Source organism: Corvus moneduloides, chromosome W (genome assembly GCF_009650955.1).
Source record: "Corvus moneduloides isolate bCorMon1 chromosome W, bCorMon1.pri, whole genome shotgun sequence".
NCBI lineage: Eukaryota > Metazoa > Chordata > Aves > Passeriformes > Corvidae > Corvus > Corvus moneduloides.
This window is the reverse complement of record NC_045510.1, coordinates 16,550,218-16,571,820: the sequence shown is the minus strand read 5'-3', so window position 1 is coordinate 16,571,820 and position 21,603 is coordinate 16,550,218. Positions and strand designations below refer to the sequence as shown.

The following is a 21,603-nucleotide window of genomic DNA, read 5'->3' as shown; positions in this document are numbered from 1 at the left end:
AGCGATGACTTGCATAGACTGAAATTTTTATATTAACTGGACTTAGACTTTTGATTATTGAAATAGCAATTGTCTATGATTTCCTGTATACTTTCCTCTTCTTTCCCTTGTCCTCTGTTGTTGCAGTGGGGATACTGCAACATACATATATCAAACCAGGAGTCCTGTGGAAAGGAAATATATATGGACAGACAGATTCTTGATAGCTGTTTCAGAGAGATGTTTATTTCTCCAGCCGCATGGCCGGGGCTCTGCCGAGGAACTGTTCCAGTCACCCGACCAAGGGTCCTTCTGCCCGCGCAGGGGAACACAAACCAACCAATGGGGAACAAGGCTGAGCAGGGGCAGGGAAACCCCGTGTCTGTCCCCTCAGGGCCCCTCTCCCAGGGCTACACGGCGGGGGAGGAGACCCCAACACTTCACCCGTTTTATTTTAATAAAAGGAGAATGAAAACAACTGGATAAACATAACAAGAACAGTTTCAAAACAAAACAAGCCACCCTCCTGAGTCTTTAAATGTCCAAACAGATTCTCTGGAACATCTTAGGGCTGACAGAAGGGAGACAGAAATCTCTGAGCATGCTTTGTGGGAAAACTGAGGCAGGAGAGGGTTTAACTTCTTCCCTCCCCCTTTTCATCCCCCACTCGGCATTGGAAAGGCATTTTTGGGGAAACAATTGGCAAAAGCATGGTTTTGTGAGGGAAACCATGGATGAAAAAACGGATTGGGAATACACTGGAGGTAATAGGACATAGGGTAAAAGGGAAAGGTGGGATTAGGAAAGGGAGACTGTAGGGGGGGCTTACAATGGAGATATTGTCTAACATGACTACGATTTTTTGCATATATACTGCCTTTTACAGGAACACCATCAGGCCCAGTGACCTGCGATGCTTGTAACCGTTTTCTACCTTGTATAATTTTGAATTCTACCACCTCTCCATCTCCCAAGCTTGGGATGCATTTTTCAGGGTTATTCTTTTTAATAGCAGTTCTATGCACGAATATGTCTTGCTGGTTGTCACACCTTGTTATAAAACCATAATTTTGCTTAACATTATACCATTTTACTATCCCTAAGATCTTAGCTACTATGATCTTTTCCTTTTTCCGAGTGGCTGCTGTTTTCTGTCTCACTGCGTCTTTGCTCTCTCCTTCAGTCGCTCCCGTGTTGGAATTGTCGGGGCTGCTGGTGCCTGCGCGCTCTTCCCGGGGTCGCGTTCGGGGCTGCACGGGCCAGGCCGGGCCGCGCCGCTCAGTTCTCCGTGCGTCGCCTCCTCTGGTCGCAGCTTCGCTGCCGCTGCCAGGCGCTGTACCCACGTCTCGGCCGGGCCCCCGAGCGACGACCCCCCCGCGCCCTGCTCCAGCGCGCGTCTCGGCTGGGCGCGGCTCCGCCCCACCGCCGCCAGCTGCCGCCCGCGCCGCCGCCCCTCTCGGTCGGGCGTTCACGGGGCTCGCTCCACCATGCGCTGCGTGGGGCCGGGCGGGCACCGCTGGGTCCCACCGTGCCTCGCTCTGCTGCCGACACTGCGGCTCGTTTGGCTCCGCCCGCACGCGGGAATTGCCTCGCTGCTGCTCGCAGAGCGCTTGGTGCACGTGGCCTGGGTCGCACGGTCCCTGAGCCAGGCTTCCCTTCGCCAAGACACAGCTGACATTGCTCAACAGTCTCAGTAATTAAATAATATTCACGAAAATATTCTTCCATCGGCATATATTTTGACTCCAATATTAACTGTGTCAAAACGGTTTTCCAAAAGCCCTTCATAAGAATTAAATCCCAAGAAACATAGAAAAAGTTCTTAAACAACCATGCCAGGAAGTGTTTCAGTTCTTTCTGAGCTTGAATCAAGCTAAAATTTACAAATCGTTGTTCAAGAATCATTTTAAGATAAATGTCCATATGCGGCTCTGAGAGCCAAGAGTCTTCCCACGGTTCCTCCATAGTTTAGATATGGAATAGCAAAGCAAAACTAAGAAGAGGAATCCAAAGTTTCCAGGGTTTACTCACACAAATCAGTCGCTTAGGGATCGGGGATCGTTCTGCTCACAATTCACCACCATTATGTTGCAGTGGGGATACTGCAACATGCATATACCAAACCAGGAGTCCCGTGGAAAGGAAATATATATGGACAGACAGATTCTTGATAGCTGTTTCAGAGAGATGTTTATTTCTCCAGCCGCATGGCCGGGATCTGCCGAGGAACTGTTACAGTCACCCGACCAAGGGTCCTTCTGCCCGCGCAGGGGAACACAAACCAACCAATAGGGACGAGGCTGAGCACGGGCAGGGAAACCCCGTGTCTGTCCCCTCAGGGCCCCTCTCCCAGGGCTACACGGCAGGGGAGGAGACCGCAACACTCTGTCTCCTAGATTAGGATCTCACTGCTGCCATGAGAGGAAAGGTACCATTACTGTGGTTCTGGTCAATGTCTCAAGCCATGGGGAGGTGTGAGAGACTGGAAGGACTGCTGGCTCAAAACATTTTGGGTACATGTGTGGGGGAAAAGGGGCAGGTCAGGTCTTGTCTTTGGTGAGGCAATGCCCTACTCCTCACACTCTGCACCCCCTCCCAGCCCTGTATCCTAGCCTCACAGTGCTCACCAATCACTGCCACACCAGCCTCGCAGTGGTCAGCAATCACTGGCACACCAGAGAAAATGCTCCACACCCTACCTCTGGAGCCCAAATCTAGCCCCAGAGTGGCCAAATAACTGGAAGTCTCACCTGGGAGAAGGGCCCAGGAAAGCCAAAGGGTACTTAAACCAAAGCATGAGGCGAATACGTCTCAACCCTACCTCCTCTTGGCATTTCTATCAGCTGAACACTGCTGGAACCAGGAGTGGTAGTCTTAATTGTTCTTTTCTGTCTTTCTCTTTCTTCTAATTCCCAGAGTTTTGAATAACTTAAAATTGGATGGGCTTGGAGTTTGCTAAGTTGAATGGGCTAAAGTTAATGCTTTGTGAAGTGGTTTATGCTGATTGAATGCTGCTCTAAACTTTCACCAAAGTTCTCTGATTTTCTGAAGTTGCCAGTAAAGTTTTTTTTTGTTGTTGTTTTGACCTCTTGAGAATATCTTGTTATGTCTCCCATGCATTTAACTCAGAGTGCATGAAAAAACCATAAGCCCTTTTAAGAGTCTTGTTGGGCAAGTTTTTTGGGGCCTTATAAGGGCAACAAAGATGATTAAGGGACTGGAACATCTCTTACAAGAATAGGCTGAGGGAGTTGGGCCTGTTCAGCCTCGAGAAGAAACATCTGAGAGGGGACCTTATCAATGTCTATCAGTATCTGGAAGGAGGATGTCAAGAAGATGATGTCAGGCTCTTCTTGGGGGTGACAAGCAATAGGACAAGAGGCAATGGGCAGACACCGATACACAGGAAGTTTCGCCTGAACATGAGGAATAACTTCTTTCTGGGCAGGTGACCAAGCACAGGAACTGATTGCCCAGAGAGGGTGCGGAGTCTCCCTCACTGGAGATATTCAAGAACCGTCTGGATGCAATTCTGTGCAATGTGCTCTGGGATGTTCCTGCTTGAGCAGGGAGGTTGGATCAGATGGCCCACTGTGGTCCCTTCCAACCTTACCCATTCTGTGATTCTGTGAAACACAATTTTATTTTGCTTCATGGTCTTAATAATTTGCAGTAGGGTATCATATTTTCTATTATTTGCCACTTAAATAGCATAAGTTTCTAAAGAACAAGGGCTTCTTTTCTGAATATGAGGAATAACTTCGCCTCAAGAAGTCAGTAGAATAAGTCCAGTGTAAAAGAAAACACAATCAGGCCCAAGTGGACAATCAAACAAGAGAAATGCAAAATAAACACCCTCCAGGAAAACTAATATAGGAAAAATATCTCTCTTAAATAACTGCACTCTTTTTGCCATTATCATAATGTCAGCAGGATGGGGGAGGTTAAAAAAGTTCCTAAAGCTTATTTTTCTGTCTCACTAAGGCAACTACACTCAGATTTGCATTGGGATAACATTCCTGTAGTTATTTAAATATAATTTATCACACAAATAACTTCCTCTAACCCCTTTCCCCTCTGCACACATCCATTCAGGATGTTCACATCAATTGAGGTGATGATGAATAAAAATGAGGTGGGAAAAAAGCAAGTAAATTGTATTTATGGTTATTAAACTTTCTTGTTAAAGAAAAAAATTTAAGTTTATACAGCTAAGAAGCATAAGATTTTTTAAAATTCTGAATTCCATTTTGATAAGGACAGTAAAACAGAACATTTTACTCTTATCAAGAACAGTAGAACAGAACATTTTACTCTTATCAAGGACAGTAGAACAAAACAGCACAGCCTTGATGAAATAGAAAAAGGACGTAACTTAGGCAAAGAGAAGTCATGCAAAACACAAGCAGGATGCCAGCTCAGCTCTACAAGGCTAACAAAGTAGAAGTTATGCAAAACAACAATATTGTGCTTACTTAAAAGTGGGGGACGAGGAACAGCCACCTAAAAAGGACACTGGACATTGAAGACAGATCCCAAAGAACCATATAAGGACTTCTGATAAGGGGTGCAACTATGTAAAAGTCAAGGAAGTTCGGATAGCTAATGAATATGCAATCAGTGTGTATGATAAAACCTCTGTTCACCTGATGCTCAGGGCACTCAATTAGAGCAAATATCCTCCAAGTGACCAGCATACTGCAATAAAGAATGCCTGCTTTCTAATACTAAACTGTGTTAGAAAGTTTCTATCCAGCCAATTTTGGTATCAATTTCACCTATTTCTAGTAAGACCCTGCAAAAAACAATGGGACAAAATTATTACAAGTCAACATCACTGGATGAACAAGGATGAACATCTGGCATTCATTGTTCATATTTAGCATACTATAAATAGAAAAATAAATAGCATAGATTATGAAAAACAAGCTGAACATTTTCCTGTTCTCCCTCTTGATTCATGGGCAGAGAAATAAAGTGGCTATTATAAGATACTATGCATTTTCAGTACACAGAAATCACAGAAACATTTAGGTTGAAAGGGACCTCAAGAGATCATCCAGTCAAATCCCCCTGCTCAAACAGGGTCAGCTAGAGAGGGTTGTCCAGGACTGTGTCCAGGCAGCTTTTTAATATTTCCAAGAATGGAGATTCCAAATCATATTCCATAGCACTAAGTTTTCTATTGTGAGGCACCATCTCAGAAATCTGCTCCCTCAGTAAAGCATCAGCATTATAAACTCAGTTTCTACCAGTAATGGCAGAAGTTCTGTTTCTTTATCTTTCTAAACTCTTAAAGGAGACTACATTCTACTGTAGAACTGTCACTCAGACATTAATGAGTTTTACTGGTTTCTTCAGGTTTTCTCAGATAGTTACTAAAAATCACAAATAGGGAAAGACTTCCTGTATAGTACAAAACTGGAGTGATTAGCGAAATGAAGAGAAGCAAAAGCATATTGAAGATAAATATAGATTAAGAAAATATATACAACTGTAGGGTAGACGCATGAGGTAGACAAAATAATCAACTGCTCAGTAAAATTCTGCACTTTAGCTCTCATTGAACTCCAAAGAAAGCACCTAGGACCATGTATAGCCACATCATCATATTTGGAGAGAAAAACCACTGTGCAAAGGCTGGAAGACTGAACGTAATTCTATACACAGAAGAAAAAGCCTGACAAGTAACAGTACTGCAAGGTCTATAACCAAAACAGTATTTTAACCAATCAGAATATTCTGAAATAGCTATCTGTGGTGCAGAAAACTTTGCAAGCACAGTTTTACCTGACTGCTCATAGGTTGAAGTGCATAATACACTGTTATGTTAACAAGAGTCATGCATAAAAATCCATGAGTATCAAGATGAGAACATATTCCATTAAACACCAAAGGGAAAACAGTTGCTGATGTGCTATAATTAGCATCCCAGCAGACACAACTTCAACAGGTCATAGGGAGGACAGCTTTGAAGGAGAAATCCAAATGAAATATGAACATGGCATTGTGGAAACCACACAAATTTACCATAGCTTGGATCAGCCAGCACTAATCTAAGCATCTGCTGTGGAGCATAATCTAAACAAAGGAATCTGTCAGTTCATACACCTGGAAGCTGTCGTATTTTGGAGCCTCCTAACAGTTATCCATAACTGAAATATTCACTTGTATGTAACATCCTTTAAATTTGTTGATCAGTCAAGAACTGTTACATGCATTCACTGTGTGTATTACTACCTTTCTGAGGCGCCACCACAAATATTATTTAGTAACAGTTGTTGGAACATCTCTTTTCACAGAAAAAAAGAAATCATGAATATACATGGAATCAAGATGGGGAGTTTTCCTTAATGCATTCTCTGTTGAAAGTAAGTTTGAGTGTCTGTGGAGTTCACTGTTGTCTGGACTCAGTGTCTGAGGAATAATGAGAAAGTAAGGCTATTCTCTACAAAAGAGTCCACTTAACCATAGGAGAACTAGCAGACCTCAAACCACTCATCAATACTTCCACATGGCACCAGAAGCAGCCTGACCTTCTGCTTACCTACATTCCCTCTGTTCCTGCTCAACAGCAGTGGCACAGGGAACAAGTAATGCGGCTTTCAACTGTTCGATTTCACTCCTGGATTTATGTACCAAAACCTCCAAGCTCTCTGGTACTACAAAAATGCCTATCTCAACCTGTTCATAACCAGCAAAATCCCCAGGGTGCAGGAATTCACTCAAAGCTCCGGAGAGTGGAAGAAAAGAATGGTACAACAAAGGCAGTGCCCTTTCTAAATGTACATGTTTCAACAGCAAAGGAAATAAACAAGGATTTATAGTGCACATTCTGGCACAGACATTAGCCACAATGTGATAATTTTGGAAATCATAATGAAGATTAATTTTCTGGAGCCTCAAATAAATTAAACTCCTCTGAAGTCTGAAAGGCAAAAGGAACTGCATTCTTATAACTTCGGGGGGTGTCAGTTCTACAGAATAAGATCTTCCTCTTGCCCTTTCAATAATAGGTAGAGAAGAGGCACTTGTCATGTATTAGTCTGGTATGGTTTTGTAAAAATGCTGGGTGAAGGCCTGGCTACACTAAAGTAATTCCAAGTTCTACCACTGCCTTCGATGAGTTCAGGTTTTACCCTTTACCTTCTCAGTGACCAAAGAATAGTTACACTATTCTAGACTACAGTTTCATTGACTTAAACCTCTTAAAAGGTGAAAGAGGAATTTTAAATACTTAAGTTATTCTTTTGATGCATGAGCTTTCAGCAATGAGCATCAACCGTGAACAGATACCTGTTTAGATGAAACTTGACAGAGATCTATCAGTGATTTAGAATGTAATAGCTGCATTGGCAGGGGTTTGGTGAGAGGTGAGGTAAAAGGGGGTGGTAGGGTATACCCACTCTGCTCTGTACTGGTGCAGCCTCACCTCAAGTACTGGGTACAGTTTTGGGTGCCACAATATAAGGATATAAAGCTACTAGAGAGCATCCAAAGGAGGGCCATGAAGATGGTGAAGGGTCTTGAGGGGAAGCCGTATGAAGAGCGGCTGAGGTCACTTGGCTTGTTCAGCTGGGAGGTGACTGAAGGGAGACCTCATCACAGTCTACAGCTTCCTCACAAGGGGAAGCAGAGGGGCAAGCACTGATCTTTTCTCTCTGGTACCCAGTGATAGGACCCAAGGGAACAGCATGAAACTGTGTCAGGGGAGGTTTAGGTTGGATATTAGGAAAAGGTTCTTCACACAGAGGGTGGTTGGGCACTGGAACAGGCTCCCCAGGGAAGTGGTCACAGCACCAAGCCTGACAGAGTTCAAGAAGTGTTTGAACAACACTCAGGCACAGGGTGGGATTTTTGGAGCTGTCCTGTGCAAGGCCAGGAGGTAGACTCGATGATCCTGGTGGGTCCCTTCCAACTCAGGATATTCTATGATTCTATGGTGACCTCTGAAGGAGATAATGGACTGCCCTGTGTTGTATGCAACAAGTTCCAACTACAGGTCAAAGGAGGTAACCCTTCCCCTTTATTCAGCACCGGTGAGGCCACACCTGGAATACTGTGTCCAGTTCTGAGCTTCCCAGTACAAGAGACACAGACATACTGGAGAGAGTTCAGCAAAGGGCCATGAAGATGGGACTGACCAGAGCATCTCACATATGAGAAAAGACTGAGAAAGATGGGACTGTTCAGCATAGAGAAGAGAAGGCTTGGGGAAGAATCTCATCAATGTATATAAATACCTGAAGAGAGGGTGCAAAGAACACAGAGTCAGGCTCTTTTCAGTGGTGCCCAGGGACAGGACCAGAGGCAATGGGCACAAATTGAAATGCAGAAGGTTCCACCTGAACATAAGAAAACCCTTTTTCACTGAGGGTGACAGCACTGGAGTGGATTTCCCAGAGGAATCTCTCTCCTTGGAGATATTCAAAAGTCATTTGGACATCATCATGGGCTCTAGATGGCCCTGCTTGAGCAGGGGGGTTGGAACATATGACCTGCAGAGATCCCTTTCAACCTCAATAATTCTGTGATATTTTCCTTAAGAATTTCATTTTTGGTGCTGGGCCAGTTGCATAGGTATTGTCAGCAAGCAGTTTCTTTTTTAAAACTGTCAGGAGAAGCAATGGCATAAGATGGGGCCACCCTTCTGTCATGGTTTAACCCCAGCCAGCAACTGAGCCCCACGCAGCTGCTCAGTCCCCCACCAGCAGGATCAAGGAGAGAATCAGAAAGGTAAAAGCTACAAAACTCATGGGTTGAGATAGACAGTTTAGCAGGGAAAGCAAAAGCACAAGCAAAGCAAAACAAGGAATTCATTCAGCCCTTCCCATGGGCAGGCAGGTGTTCAGCCATATCCAGGAGAGCAGGGCCCCATCACACATAATAGTAACTTGGGAAGACAAATGTCATCACTCCAAACATCCCCCCTTCCTCCTTCTTTCCCTCACTTTATATACTAAGCGGGATGCCATATGGTCTGGTGTAGATACAAAAATGCTGCTAGCAAGGATTTTCTTGCTATTTTCTAAGTCCGTGAGAGACTTTTCTCTCTCACAGAAGAGGTAGCAGAGTTACGTAAACAACCAAACATCTGCAGCCTTGAAAAGTCTTGTTTATAGTACAGTAGAAAAATATTTTGACAATGGATGTTTTAGCATTTTAGCCAATCACCCCAAGGGGTGGCTGATCCTTTGTCCAATTAGACTATGAAGAAAAAAGTCTATAAAAGAGTTTGTAAAATAATTAAATAAATCAATCTTGCTGCACAATTCCTGCCTGCTAGATCTTCTCTCCTCCTCCCTACGGCTGTGGGACATGGTAAAATACCCTAGGGTTGCAGTAATATTTGGTGCCGCCGACGTGATCTGCACACTGCGAAGTGTCCTGCTGCTGCGAGCCAGGCCAAATTCCTCTAGAGGTACGCTGTTCCCCCTTCCCCCCCTGGGACCAGGAGGTCCGACGGGACTGAGAAAATGGCGATCAGCAGCTCACAAACCGACGCTGTGGTACTGGTCTGGAAAGGTGTTTTCAGTATAATGCACACCTCCATTCCTGAAAACTCACTTCGAGAATTATTAACTTGGGCTGCCTTGCAAGGGATTCCTATGGACAGAGACACTGCCCTGGACTTTGCCTTATGGCAGGAACTTGGCTGTGCTGTCCAGCACGAACTCCCGTCTGGGGACCCAGCAGCGTTAGAATTATTCTGAACTTGGCGTTCGTTATTTATGCTGCTGACAGACCTTGACTGTGGCAGCAGAGCTGGCTCACCTATTTCGGTGATGAGTGACGGAGGGATATCCGAACAGGACCCAGCTGACCGAGCTTCAGGGGCGTGTGGTGCTGGATCCAAAAAAACCCCCCCAGCTTCACGGGCAGAGCCTGCACCGTCTCAACCTGCCCAGTCGCAGGACTCCGCGGCCCCCAGGGACCCAGCGCCGGCAGAGGCGGGGGTGTCAGGGCAGCGGGAAGCCGCACAGCCTGCCAAACGCCGCCGCAGAGCCAGGGCCAGTGGCGGCGCCAGGCACTGGTGTGGTGGAAGAGACGAGCGCAGCGCCGGGTGCAGCTGCAGCCCCAGAGACGGCTGCAGCAGCTCCAGTACCAGTTCGGTCGGGACCGGCCGAGACGGCATCCCGAAAAGAAGCTGCTGTTCAAACTGCAGTGCAGCCAGCTGTAGTCTGTGCTGTCTGATCTGCCGCTAGTCAACCTAGCCAAAGTGCCCCTCTCCGTCCACCTCTGTTCGCTCACAAAATCTCAGAGTTGCCTTTGCCTGATGATTCCTCGTCGGGAAGCGAGGCAGATGAGGTTCTGGTGCTGGGGCGTAAAGCTGCGGTAGCCAGGCGGGGAAGGAAAAGGCTGCTCCAGTCTCGCCCCTGGACCTTTCAGGACTGCATGGTAACACTGCGTCCGACCCACTACAGTCACTTCTTAGAGTCAGTTAAGATGTGAGCATTGGAGGAGGGAGATTGGAAATTATCGAAAACACTTGGAATGCCAAACAGATTTGAGGATTCTGGGGGTAACCGGGGAGCTGTTAAACTTCATCCACAGGCTGTGACAGAAGTTCAGGATGGTAGTGCTTCCCCAAAAGGGGAGATCCAAGCTTTCCCAGTGTATAACGCTCTCCCAAATTCTGGCGAGCATGACAAGCATGAGGTGATTGCTTGGAAGGTTGCCCAGGATCTGCAATCCAAGGTGGCACAACATGGGCTAGGTTCTGCTGAGGTTATGCAGATAATAAGGGTGATAAATACAGATTTGCTTTCTCCATTTGATATCAGACACTTAGGTCAAATTCTATTTCAACCTGTACAATTTACAGTTTTTGAGAAAACCTGGAGAAAGCTGGCCGACAAGGCTGCATTAGGGAATATGCAGCTCCCTGCTGCCGATCCTAGACGGACAGCGGGAACATATGCTCTTATGGGGACTGGTCCCTTCTCTGATCCCACACTACAGGACAACTTGTCCTCTAGCGTCCTGCAGCAAGCTCAACAGGTCGGCATGGCTGCCCTGTTGAAAACCATAGAGTTGTCTGCTCCTAGAAAGCAATATACTGAAATAGTTCAAGGGAAATCAGAGTCATTCCTCTCTTTTGTAGAGAAAGTCGCTGCTTCTCTCGAGAAGCAGGTTGAGGATGACGGGTTAAGGCAGATGTTGTTAAGGCAGTTAGTGAGAGACAACGCAAAGGAGGAGTGCAGAAAAATCATAGATGCCTTACAAGGAGAACCTGATGTTGTGGACATGGTCGAGGCCTGTTCTAAGGTGGGATCTGGAAACCAGATAAGGTCTGCTTTGGCTGCGCTTCTGCAGCCTGTTCACGCATCTGCTGATCGTGAACCAAAGCAACCCAAAAGCGCGAGAAAATATAAACAGCCTAAGCCGAGCCAAAAAGAGAACACAGCGATCCCCCAGTGCAAGAGGTGTGGCAGACCAGGTCATTGCCCAGACTACTGTAGATCTCAGACTCATGCCGATGGTCGGCCGTTGTCGGGAAACTTCCGCCGGGGTGCAAGGAGGGGGAATTGCTCTCCAATGCAGTCGCTCCCTGTAGTGGTTTGGCCCAAAATACTCATTACTGGTTATCTTCTGTGAGATAAGAATTAGGAGAAACGCAAAGCAGGCACCAAACTTGGAAGAATATAAACAAGTTTATTAACAGACCTAAAAGAAGAAAGAGGGAAAAAAAAAAAATTATACCACACCTTCAGAACTCTCCTCCTCCCCCCACCTTCCTCCCTTCTCCCACTGACAATGTAAAAAGACAAGCCTTGAGATGTTCAGTCTGTTTACCACTTCCATAATAACCTTGTTCAGTCCATTTAGAAAGAAGAGTCTCTCTTGCTCATGCTATGAAAACATTATCACAACGAGACAGCCACCCACTTCCAAATATTGTTCAGTCCATTTAGGTAGAGGTCTCTCTGCTCATATGTGAGTCCATTCCCCCAACTTGCAGCTTTTCCCGCAACTGCTTTCGAGGGTCCACTCTTGAAGTTTTTGGGGTACAATTTTAAGGTTGAGTCGTTCAGAAACAAAAGTTCTCTTCACCCATCTCTGGGAGCATTTCACCTCTAAGAATTGAGGCCCTTCTCCTTCCCTGGGAGCAAAGGGTCTTCATCATCTTCATCTTTAGGACTATCTCTGGGAGCATCTCTAGGAGCTAAGGTTTTCTCCTTTCCCATTTGGAGCAAAAGTCCTCATCGCTTCCATCTCTCCCTGTCCAAACTTCTCATGAAATTACAGCTGCATCAGCATCTGCCTATCTCAGCGCAGGTGCTTTTGCTCACGAGTTGAACACTCCACCCCCCATATCTTCATGAAATTACAACGGGATACTCTGATATATCATAGCTTCACAACAGACTTTCAGCTTTAAGCATCTCCTCTCTCTCCTCCCTCAGGTTTTCAGTTCTTCACAGCAATAAAAGGGTTAATCACACCTCGGCCTTGCAGCTGGAATTTTGCTTATCGAAGTGGAGAGGGGGGAAAGCCAAGCCGCTCCAGCCGCCCACGGCAAGGCAGTGGGGGGGGGGTTCCATGGATGGAACAGGCCTGTCGGCTCCAGGATGGCCGTGGCCCAGCCCAGCCGGGCCCAAGTAGGGCCCGGCCGGGCCCGCTGGTTTCCGCACAGGGCCCGCAGCCACCTGTCCCAGCACCGGAAACGAGGGAGAGAGAGCTGTGGGGGGCTTTGTCTATTCTTAAGTGTTGATCACAGAGGCGGTCACAACTTTAAGTGGCTTAAAGAATTGTCCATATTCAAACTGGCCAGCTGATAGGTTCTATCAGGTCCCAGAGGAAGCTGTAAGCACCCCTTAGCAAGGACATCCCTTCCGGGACTATGCTTGCTAACCTATGACACTCCCCCAGAGAGTGGCACAGGTACAGGCACAGGCCTACTCAGCCAACCTAGAGACAGCACCCACGGATGACACGGTTTTGATGTCCACACAGCAGCAGCAGTCGTCTTAGACTCTAGCAGTATTTATAAGGTTCCCTTGGATGCATATGGACTTTACAGGTCAGATTTGCGCTATGGTCTCCACGCAAAAACCCCCTGTAACTATTCCTGAAAAGACCTGCCATGCTAAATTAGTGCCTTTGAAGTCTTGTGTCCCCAGGATAGAACAACCAACTCACAAAGATAGCGGCAGTGGATCTACAGGACTTCGGCAGGCCTTCTAGACTGCAGACATCTCTGACCAAAGGCCACAGATGACGTGTACCCTGATCCTGCCAAACGCCCGTCCGCCCCGGACTCAGCTTCGAGGTTTGATTGATACGGGTGCTGATGTAACTATCATCTCCTTCTCTGCGTGGCCTCCCTCATGGCCTCTAGCCCCTGTGGGATTGGCCATTGCAGGATTAGGAGGAATCACACAGAACTATTTAAGCAAACGGCCTGTGGTGGTGAAGGACTCAGAGGGGCACACAGCTACAATTAGGCCTTATGTTGCTACCACTTCCCTTAACCTTTGGGGACGGGACGTGTTGGCAGCTTGGGGCGTACGGATTGGGACAAATTTTTAGCAGGGGTCACTGTGTGTAAGGGCGCACAGTATCCTACACTGCCTTTGCGGTGGTTGACTAACACACCAGTCTTTGAGCCGCAGTGGCCCCTACCAAAAGAGAAGTTAGACGCCCTTCATCAGCTGGTTCAGGAACAGTTGCAACAGGGGCACCTTGAACCTTCTACTAGCCCTTGGAACACTCCTGTTTTCGTAATTAAGAAGAAATCAGGGAAATGGAGATTATTGCAGGACCTCCGGAAAGTTAATGCAGTAATGGAAGGTATGGGGGCATTGCAGCCTGGCATGCCCTCTCCCACCATGATTCCTACGGGGTGAGATATCCTGATAATTGATTTAAAGGATTGTTTTTTCACAATTCCTTTGCATCCTGATCACAAACCAAAATTTGCCTTTACTGTGCCTGCCATTAACAATGCTGAACCTGCTAAGAGATACCAATGGAAGGTCCTCCCTCAAGGGATGAGGAACAGCCCAATTATCTGTCAGTGGTATGTCGCCCAAGCTTTAGCCGGAGTTCGCAAGCAGTTTCCTGATGCACGCTGCTACCACTACATGGATGATATCCTGGTGGCAGCGTCCACCCGGGACGAGCTGCTGACAATACAGCCTCAGATGCTCACTGCTCTGCATGCCTATGGATTAGAGGTAGCTCTGGAGAAAATTCAACAGCATCCTCTTTGGAAATATTTAGGAGTGAAAATTTTGGACCAAACAATCCAACGCCAAGAGGTGTAATTCCCGGATTCAATTAAAACCTTGAATGATGCTCAGAAGCTGTTGGGTGTCATCAATTGGTTACGACCTTATTTAGGTCTAACTGCAAAGCAACTTTCCCCGCTTTTTAATACATTAAAAAGGGACCCCAATCTGAATTCAGCTCGGGAGTTGACTCCGGAAGCGCGATGAGCGCTGCAAGAGGTCCAAGGGGCTGTTTCCACTCGTCAGGTTTATCGAGTGGATCCCTCCATTGCTATCACTGTTTACATTACTATTCCAGACCTCCATCCTACAGGCATCATTGGCCAGTGGAATGCACAATGGCCTGATCCTGTGCATATCCTAGAATGGGTCTTTTTGCCTCACCAGCTGAAAAGGACTGTGACCACAGTGTTTGAATTGGTCGCTTCTCTGATAATCAAATGCCGGCAACGGTGTTTGCAACTGATGGCTGCAGACCCTGCAGTTATTGTCATTCCGATCTCAAAGGAATACTTTGAGTGGAACCTTATCCATAGTGCTAGTTTGCAAAGCGCGCTGCAAAACTTTTCAGGGCAGATCACTTACCATCTGCCCAGCCATAAATTACTGCAGCTGGCAAAATCAAGCGTAGTTTCCTTGCGGCCGAGAAATAGTCGAGTGCCGGTGCAAGGACCCACCGTCTTTACGGATAGTTCTGGGAAAACAGGGAAAGCCATCGTTACCTGGAAGGAGGGATCGGAATGGCAGGTGCTGAAGGAACACGAGTCAGGCTTGGCTCAGTTAGTTGAATTAAGGGCTGTTACCATGGCTTTTCAGCGATTCTCACAGGAACCGTTGAATTTGGTTACTGACTCTGCTTATGTAGCAGATATCACCCAACGCTTAGATTGTTCATTTCTGAAGGAGGTGAACAATGCGGCTCTGTTTTCGCTGTTGCAAACCTTGTGGTCTGCAAATCAGGCTCGAGTGCATCCGTTTTACATTCTGCACATTCGAAGCCACACCAATTTACCAGGTTTTCTAACAGAAGGCAATGCCAGGGCTGACATGCTGGCCAACCCTGCGTGGGTAGGGCCTCAGCCTGACAAAATTGCACAAGCCAAGGCATCGCACGGTTTCTTCCATCAAAGTGCACATACCCTGCAGAAGCAGTTTCATTTAACGCCAACCGAAGCACGCGACATTGTCAGTGCTTGTGCTGACTGTCACGGACTCGCGGCGCCTTTGCCAGCGGGGGTAAACCCCAGAGGGCTAAAAGCCTTGCAGATTTGGCAAACGGATGAAACACACATCTCCGAATTTGGCCGGTTTAAATATGTGCACGTGTCTATTGACACTTTCTCCTCAGCTATGTGGGCTACTGCTCACACTGGAGAGAAGGGCCGTGATGTCATTTCCCATAGGAAATTGGCTTTCTTGGTCCTGGGCATGCCAGCTTCTGTGAAAACCGATAATGATCCTGCCTACGCCTCAGAGAAGACGTGGCAGTTCTTGCACCTATGGGGTATAGACCATATCTTCGGTATCCCACATTCTCCTACTGGCCAAGCCATTGTCGAACGCACTCATGGTACCTTGAAGCATGTTTTGGAAAAACAGAAAAGGGGAATGCATGGAGAAATCCCACAGAGCCGACTAGCAAAAGCTTTGTATACAATCAATCACCTTACAGTACCACAAAATTCAAATAATCCTGTTATTCTGAATCATTTTCTCTCATTGCAGTCTGCAGGCGAGACACAACTGCCCTGGGCAAAAGTCTGGGTGTGGAATTTACTCACTAACCAGTGGGAAGGCCTGCATGACCTTATCATTTCAGGTCGTGGGTATGCTTGCGTTTCCACAGATACTGGGGTATGGTGGCTACCTTCAAAATGTGTTCGCTCTGACCTACGGCACCAGAGGCAGAACAGGCAACCATCCAAATGGCGACCAGAATGTAGATCATCAGCCTAATGACTCTTCTGAGGATGACCAGGATATCAACCATCAGGCAGATGGTCCTTCCACAAGCAGAGACTTAACTTTAAATTTCTTGTTATGGAGTCAGATAGTTAAAGCCTTAAGGACATATTTAGAATTAATAACTGATGTAGATTTCTATTTAGGATTAATAGTAGAATTGTTATTTTATCAAACAAAAAGGGGGAATTGTAGATACTAAAATGCTGCTAGCAAGGATTTTCTTGCTATTTTCTAAGCCCATGAGAGACTTTTCTCTCTCACAGAAGATGTAGCAGATTTATGTAAACAACCAAACATCTGCAGCCTTGAAAAGTCTTGTTTATAGTACAGTAGGAAAATATTTTGACAATGGATGTTTTAGCATTTTAGCCAATCACCCCAAGGGGTGGCTGATCCTTTGTCCAATTAGACTATGAAGAAAAAAGTCTATAAAAGAGTTTGTAAAATAATTAAATAAATCAATCTTGCTGCACAATTCCTGCCTGCTGGATCTTCTCTCCTCCTCCCTACGGCTGCGGGACACGGTAAAATACCCTAGAGTTGCAGTAATAGTCTGGAATATCCCTTTGGTCAGTTTGGGTCACCTATCCTGTCTGTCTCCTCCCAATCTCCCACACACCCCCAGCCCCCTCCCCAGCGTGGCAGTATGAAAAGCAGCAAAGGCCTTGGCTCTGTGTAAGCCCTGCTCAGCAATAACAAAAACATCTCTATTATTATCAACCCTGTGTTCAGCACAAACCCAAAACACAGCCCCACACCAGCCACTGGAAAGAAAATTACATCAGCTGAAACCAGCACACCTTCAAAGTAAGTGAACCCAAATAATATAAGGATAATAAACCTAAGAGACAAGTGCTACATGGGACTGCAATCAAACGTTATTCACCAAAGACTTATAAAAAATCAGAGACAAAAAAGTGAGAGCAAAAATTGACAAAAGAAACTGCCACAACAATCTCACAAAGAATTAAGAAAAAATGTTGGGGAAAAAAAGAATGTTCACAACTGTTTGCATTAGTAATTAAGGTGCACAGTAGCCAATGACGAGCACAGGTTCTGAACGTACATCTCTGCCTATGGGTGGGATCCTCACACACACACAGACATTTGCCAACGATTAATTATGCAGTTTTCTGTATTAACTCTTATAATCAAAATTCTGCTGCACGTTACTTGAACATAAATACAGTCACTACCACTGTCAACAACATCAGTCTGGTTTTACATCAACACAGCTAAAGAGGCAATCTGATGCTAAATAAATAGTATTTTGTCCCTGAAAAGAAAAAGTGACAACCTGGAGTCATGCCTCTCAGACTAGAGCAACCCTGAGCAGGCCCCCGGGAGGGAGGGTAATGATGCTGACTGCATCAAGGAAAGCTACCCCTCCACATTCCCTGGCCTGCATGCTGGGGGTAGGGCTATTTCTAAAGAAAGCACACAAACACCCAGCCTCCCAATACAATTTCTTCTCCTTTACCAAAGCAGCCTTCCTAAATTGGTGCTTACCAACACAAAGACAACATGGGTGAGCCTCTTGGCTGGTTTTGGAAGACATCATCCTCTCTGGCCTAGGACAGTGCTCACATCCACCCCACACCTGGCTGCCCAGCCACAGCCTCTGGGCCAGCCAGGCCATGGTTCACTTCAGCAGCCTTTTAAAAACTTTTTTAACCGCAAGACAAACATTTCCCCCCCACAATTGAAAGCTGTCCAAAAAATAGGACCACACAGGCACCCATGTCTCTAGAGACATTCTCCTCATGACCTGCCACTGTCCTGCAGCCCTCTGAGTGGTGAAGTAGTATGTGCTGCCCAGAGCCACATGCCCTGCTGTCCACCCCTTCCCAATCTATACACACTCTCTCCTGTTCACCAGACTAACAGAGCCCCACTAAACACCACAGCATTGGGCACAGGCAGCACTCCATAGGCTTCCCCTGGCCACCAGCCCAGTCCTCAGTCATCCAACACCCCTCAGCATGAAGAAGGCCTATTATATTCATATGTATACACACACACATGCATTCCTAAAGTCTGATATTCAAGCTCTTTTTATCCAGCTCCTGAGGTAGTAGGGGCAATGTGGGGAGAGATGGCATCAGAAAAAAGGGGATCTCAAACTTACCTTCCACCCAGAGCTCCTCCACGTTGGTTTCAAGAATTGCTGCCCTTAATCCTACAGCGAAAGCCCCAAATATGAGAAGGCCAACAACCAAAAACTTTCCACAGTTTTTTTGAATGTAACAGCCCAGTTTAAATAATAGTCTCTGAAACTTTGCTCTCAGCCACAGTGGTGCTTTTCTTCCGGTAGCTTTCCCCTACAAGGCAAGGAAAGGTTAATAGTTAAGAGGGTGAGGCAGACACACAGGCAAGGCACATTTATTCCAAGAGGACATATAGGGAAAGCCCCCCTGCAACCACTAACAGAAGCAGAACAGTTATTTATACATAAATTCTCATATCTTCACAGTGTCCCTTGGAGTAATGACAATAATGCTGTCCTTTGTGAAGGGCCTTCATCCCGCGTCTCAGCCGAGCAGCTTGCAATCACCATTAAGTATTCCTGGAGGCCAAGATGAGTACCTGCTGGTAATCCTCCTATTGCTAAACCACCACACAGGTTTGGGATTCCATCACTGCTTGAAAATCTGTATAAATGAGACAGTGTGTGTGCCTGATCCCTGCCTAAGATGCCCATTACTGTCTTGCACTCAAGCCACCATTACCAGTTCATGTTGCAACACACTCATTCATGCTGGCAAGATTCATGGCTCTAGGGGAGAAATAACCTATGTCAATGAATCCCAACAGGCATGTCAAGGAAAAAAAAGTCCCCTTTCCTGTTCTCATTAGACCTCTAAAGGGCTGATGGGGGGGGGAGGTGTCAATAGTGAAAGAAATCTACTTTGTAGGAATTTGTTGGCATTTCTCCTATTCCCAGCCTTTAGCGCAACTTTGTAGTAAATGCATTATCCACATGGTGAGCAGTGCTGTAAGATCATAAGTCATTTCCATAGTCTAGAGATACTGTGTGATCTTAATTAGGAAACAGAGCAGCCACCTATAAATTACGACAATATTTGTGAACGGAAGAGAGCAGCCATATAGATTTTTTTTTTTTTTTGCCTTTCCCCTTTTTACAAAGCCTAGAAATTTGCTCCACAAAATGAAATGCTCTCTGTAGAAAGCCATTGTCTCTCGGGGTTGTTTATTTTGAACTTTTTTTGTTTCGCATAAGTTAGCAGTTAGGACCGTTCCACTTCCCCTCCTCGAGTCGGGCTTCCAGCGCACTCCTGCACCTCCGGTGTTTCCACGCTAACAATAAAGCCAGTAAGCCGGGAAGACTCAGTACAACTTGCACAGAAGGTTTAAAGTCGTAATTTATTTACAACTTTTAGTTTTCCTCCGAATGCTAGGGTAAACGTTACAAACTTTCTCTGCTATGAGAACCCCTCTCTGAGGATAGTCGCGTTTTCGGCACTCGGTGGAGAACTTTGCAAAAGCACAACTTTTTGCCAAGAAAACAGTCGCTTATTTTCTCCCCTTTTCCGGTTAGAGACGGGTGTTAATGAAATTGCAGAGTGCTACAAGGCAATAGAGAGAAACAAAGGAAGTGGAGAGGGGAGAAGAAAAGCGAGAGCGGGACACAAACTATACGGGAGGTGAAACTGCCTCTAGGAAATTTAACTAGAGGAGTGCTCCTCAGTACACACACACACCCCAGACAAAGCATATGCAAGAAGGGGAGCGCTCTCTCCCGCACTCAAGAGTCACAGACATCTCTCTCCTTTTCCCAGCATTTTATTGGTGGCTGTTTTATTTCCATCTCTTCCTTGCACCCCCCACGAGAAAACACCTTCCCCCTGATAATAGTGCTAGTATGTATCTATATTTCTAAAAAATGCCTGAGAGACTGAAGCACCTTTGAGATCTGCTCCAAGGCGAAAGCCGCATCACAGTAGCTTGGTCGCTGCAGATACTCCCGATCGGGCGCCGCGGCGCGCTGGTTCCCTCCGGTCCTTCGCCGCCTCCCGCTATCGCTCCTCGCCGCCCGGTTGGGGCGGCCGCCGCCCATTGCACTGCTGCTCGTCTCCGACTCCAATACGTTAACGGCTGAGGCCATGTTGACGCCGCTGCCAGCGGGGCCCGCGGGGAACTGGCGGCGCTGCAGACCGCAAGATACTGCTGCTGCCGCCGCCGTCGCTGCGTGGCTGCTTCACGCGGGGCGTTGGGCGGTGGCTGACACTGCGGCCGCTCCTGACGAGTCTCACCCTGCGCCTCCCATTGCCACATCGCGGGCAGTCCCCGGGGTACTGGCAACTACTCCCTACACCCAGGGAGAGTGGGTGGGCAAGCACGACTCCCCTCCCCCGCCCCAGAAGCCGCCGCGCTTTCCTCCGCTCCTGTTAAAACCGCTTCTTCCGGCCGCCGCTACCCCTTGGAAGCCGCTACCCGCGGCGGCGCTCAACGGCAGCGGCGCGGCAACGGCACGGTGGGCTGCGGCTGCTGAGTTGTCTCGCCGCGGTATACCATGCTGCCTCAGCGCCGGAGTGCTACCCGCGAGCCGCGACTCCGCGCTATGCCTTACGGCGGCGGGCGAGCTGCTGCCTGGCACTCTTCCTCGGCGTATGTCTGGCAGGATCGAGCTGGAGCCCCACAGCTTAAAAGAAGAGGTGAAGAAGGACTCCACATTTGGATAAAGAGGAGGGGTGGAAGAGGGGGCAATAAGAGAGAGAGAGAGGAAGGAAATAAAAGCTGAAAGCCCGCCCCTGGGGCTGCCAGATGGCTTGCGTTTCTACGAGATGGAGGAGGGTAGAAATTACTCAGCAAACACGTCTATTATTAGCTGCTTAGCAACAGCTCACCAAAGTAAAGAGACCACCCAGAGAAGCAACCCTTGTGTGTGCATCGGCAGTTTCAGGGGGAGCTTTAAAAAGATACAGCCTTCTTTGCATGCGATACTTCCATTAAGGAATGCCTCCCTTCCTTTCTTCATTTTCTCTTCGAGATTTTTTTTTTTTTTTTTTTTTTGTTCAGGATGCTTTAAAAAAAATACATGCTCAGAACTTTCTCGCGATCCATAAATATTTTTCTTATTTAAAAAGAAAAAGGGGGGGGGGGGGACGGGACGGGAGGAAAATAGCATTTCTAAAGCCCTTAAAAGACAATCCTATTGGGGGTAACTTGGCCTCAAGCTGCAACAAATACTGTGAGTTCCAAGATAAATTCCCTAGGTTGCCCAAATAATGATAGGGTGGTGAATACTGCGGTAGGAAGTGCCAAATTTTTCTCTGACCTCATTTTTTAACTAAAGAGGGAACTTAGTTCCTTGCAATAAAAACACCGTCCAGTTAGAAAAACAGTGGAACCTTATGACTTGAGGGATTTAAAGCCGAACAGTATCTAGCCTGTTTCAATTTAG

The 21,603-nt window shown here is 46.8% G+C and overlaps 1 protein-coding gene across 1 annotated transcript in view; it reads right to left on the bottom strand.

The window, feature by feature from the left end:
- Positions 1-20,304, bottom strand: part of LOC116437427 (protein patched homolog 1-like) — a 261,983-nt gene extending 241,679 nt beyond the window's left edge. Inside the window, exons 1-2 of the mRNA XM_032095080.1 lie at positions 20,104-20,304; positions 18,307-18,499 (exon numbers count right to left, since the gene is read on the bottom strand). Of these exons, the coding sequence (XP_031950971.1) occupies positions 18,307-18,499; positions 20,104-20,304 (394 nt within the window). The remainder of the gene's footprint in view (positions 1-18,306; positions 18,500-20,103) is intronic.
- Between the last annotated feature and the right edge of the window lie 1,299 nt (positions 20,305-21,603).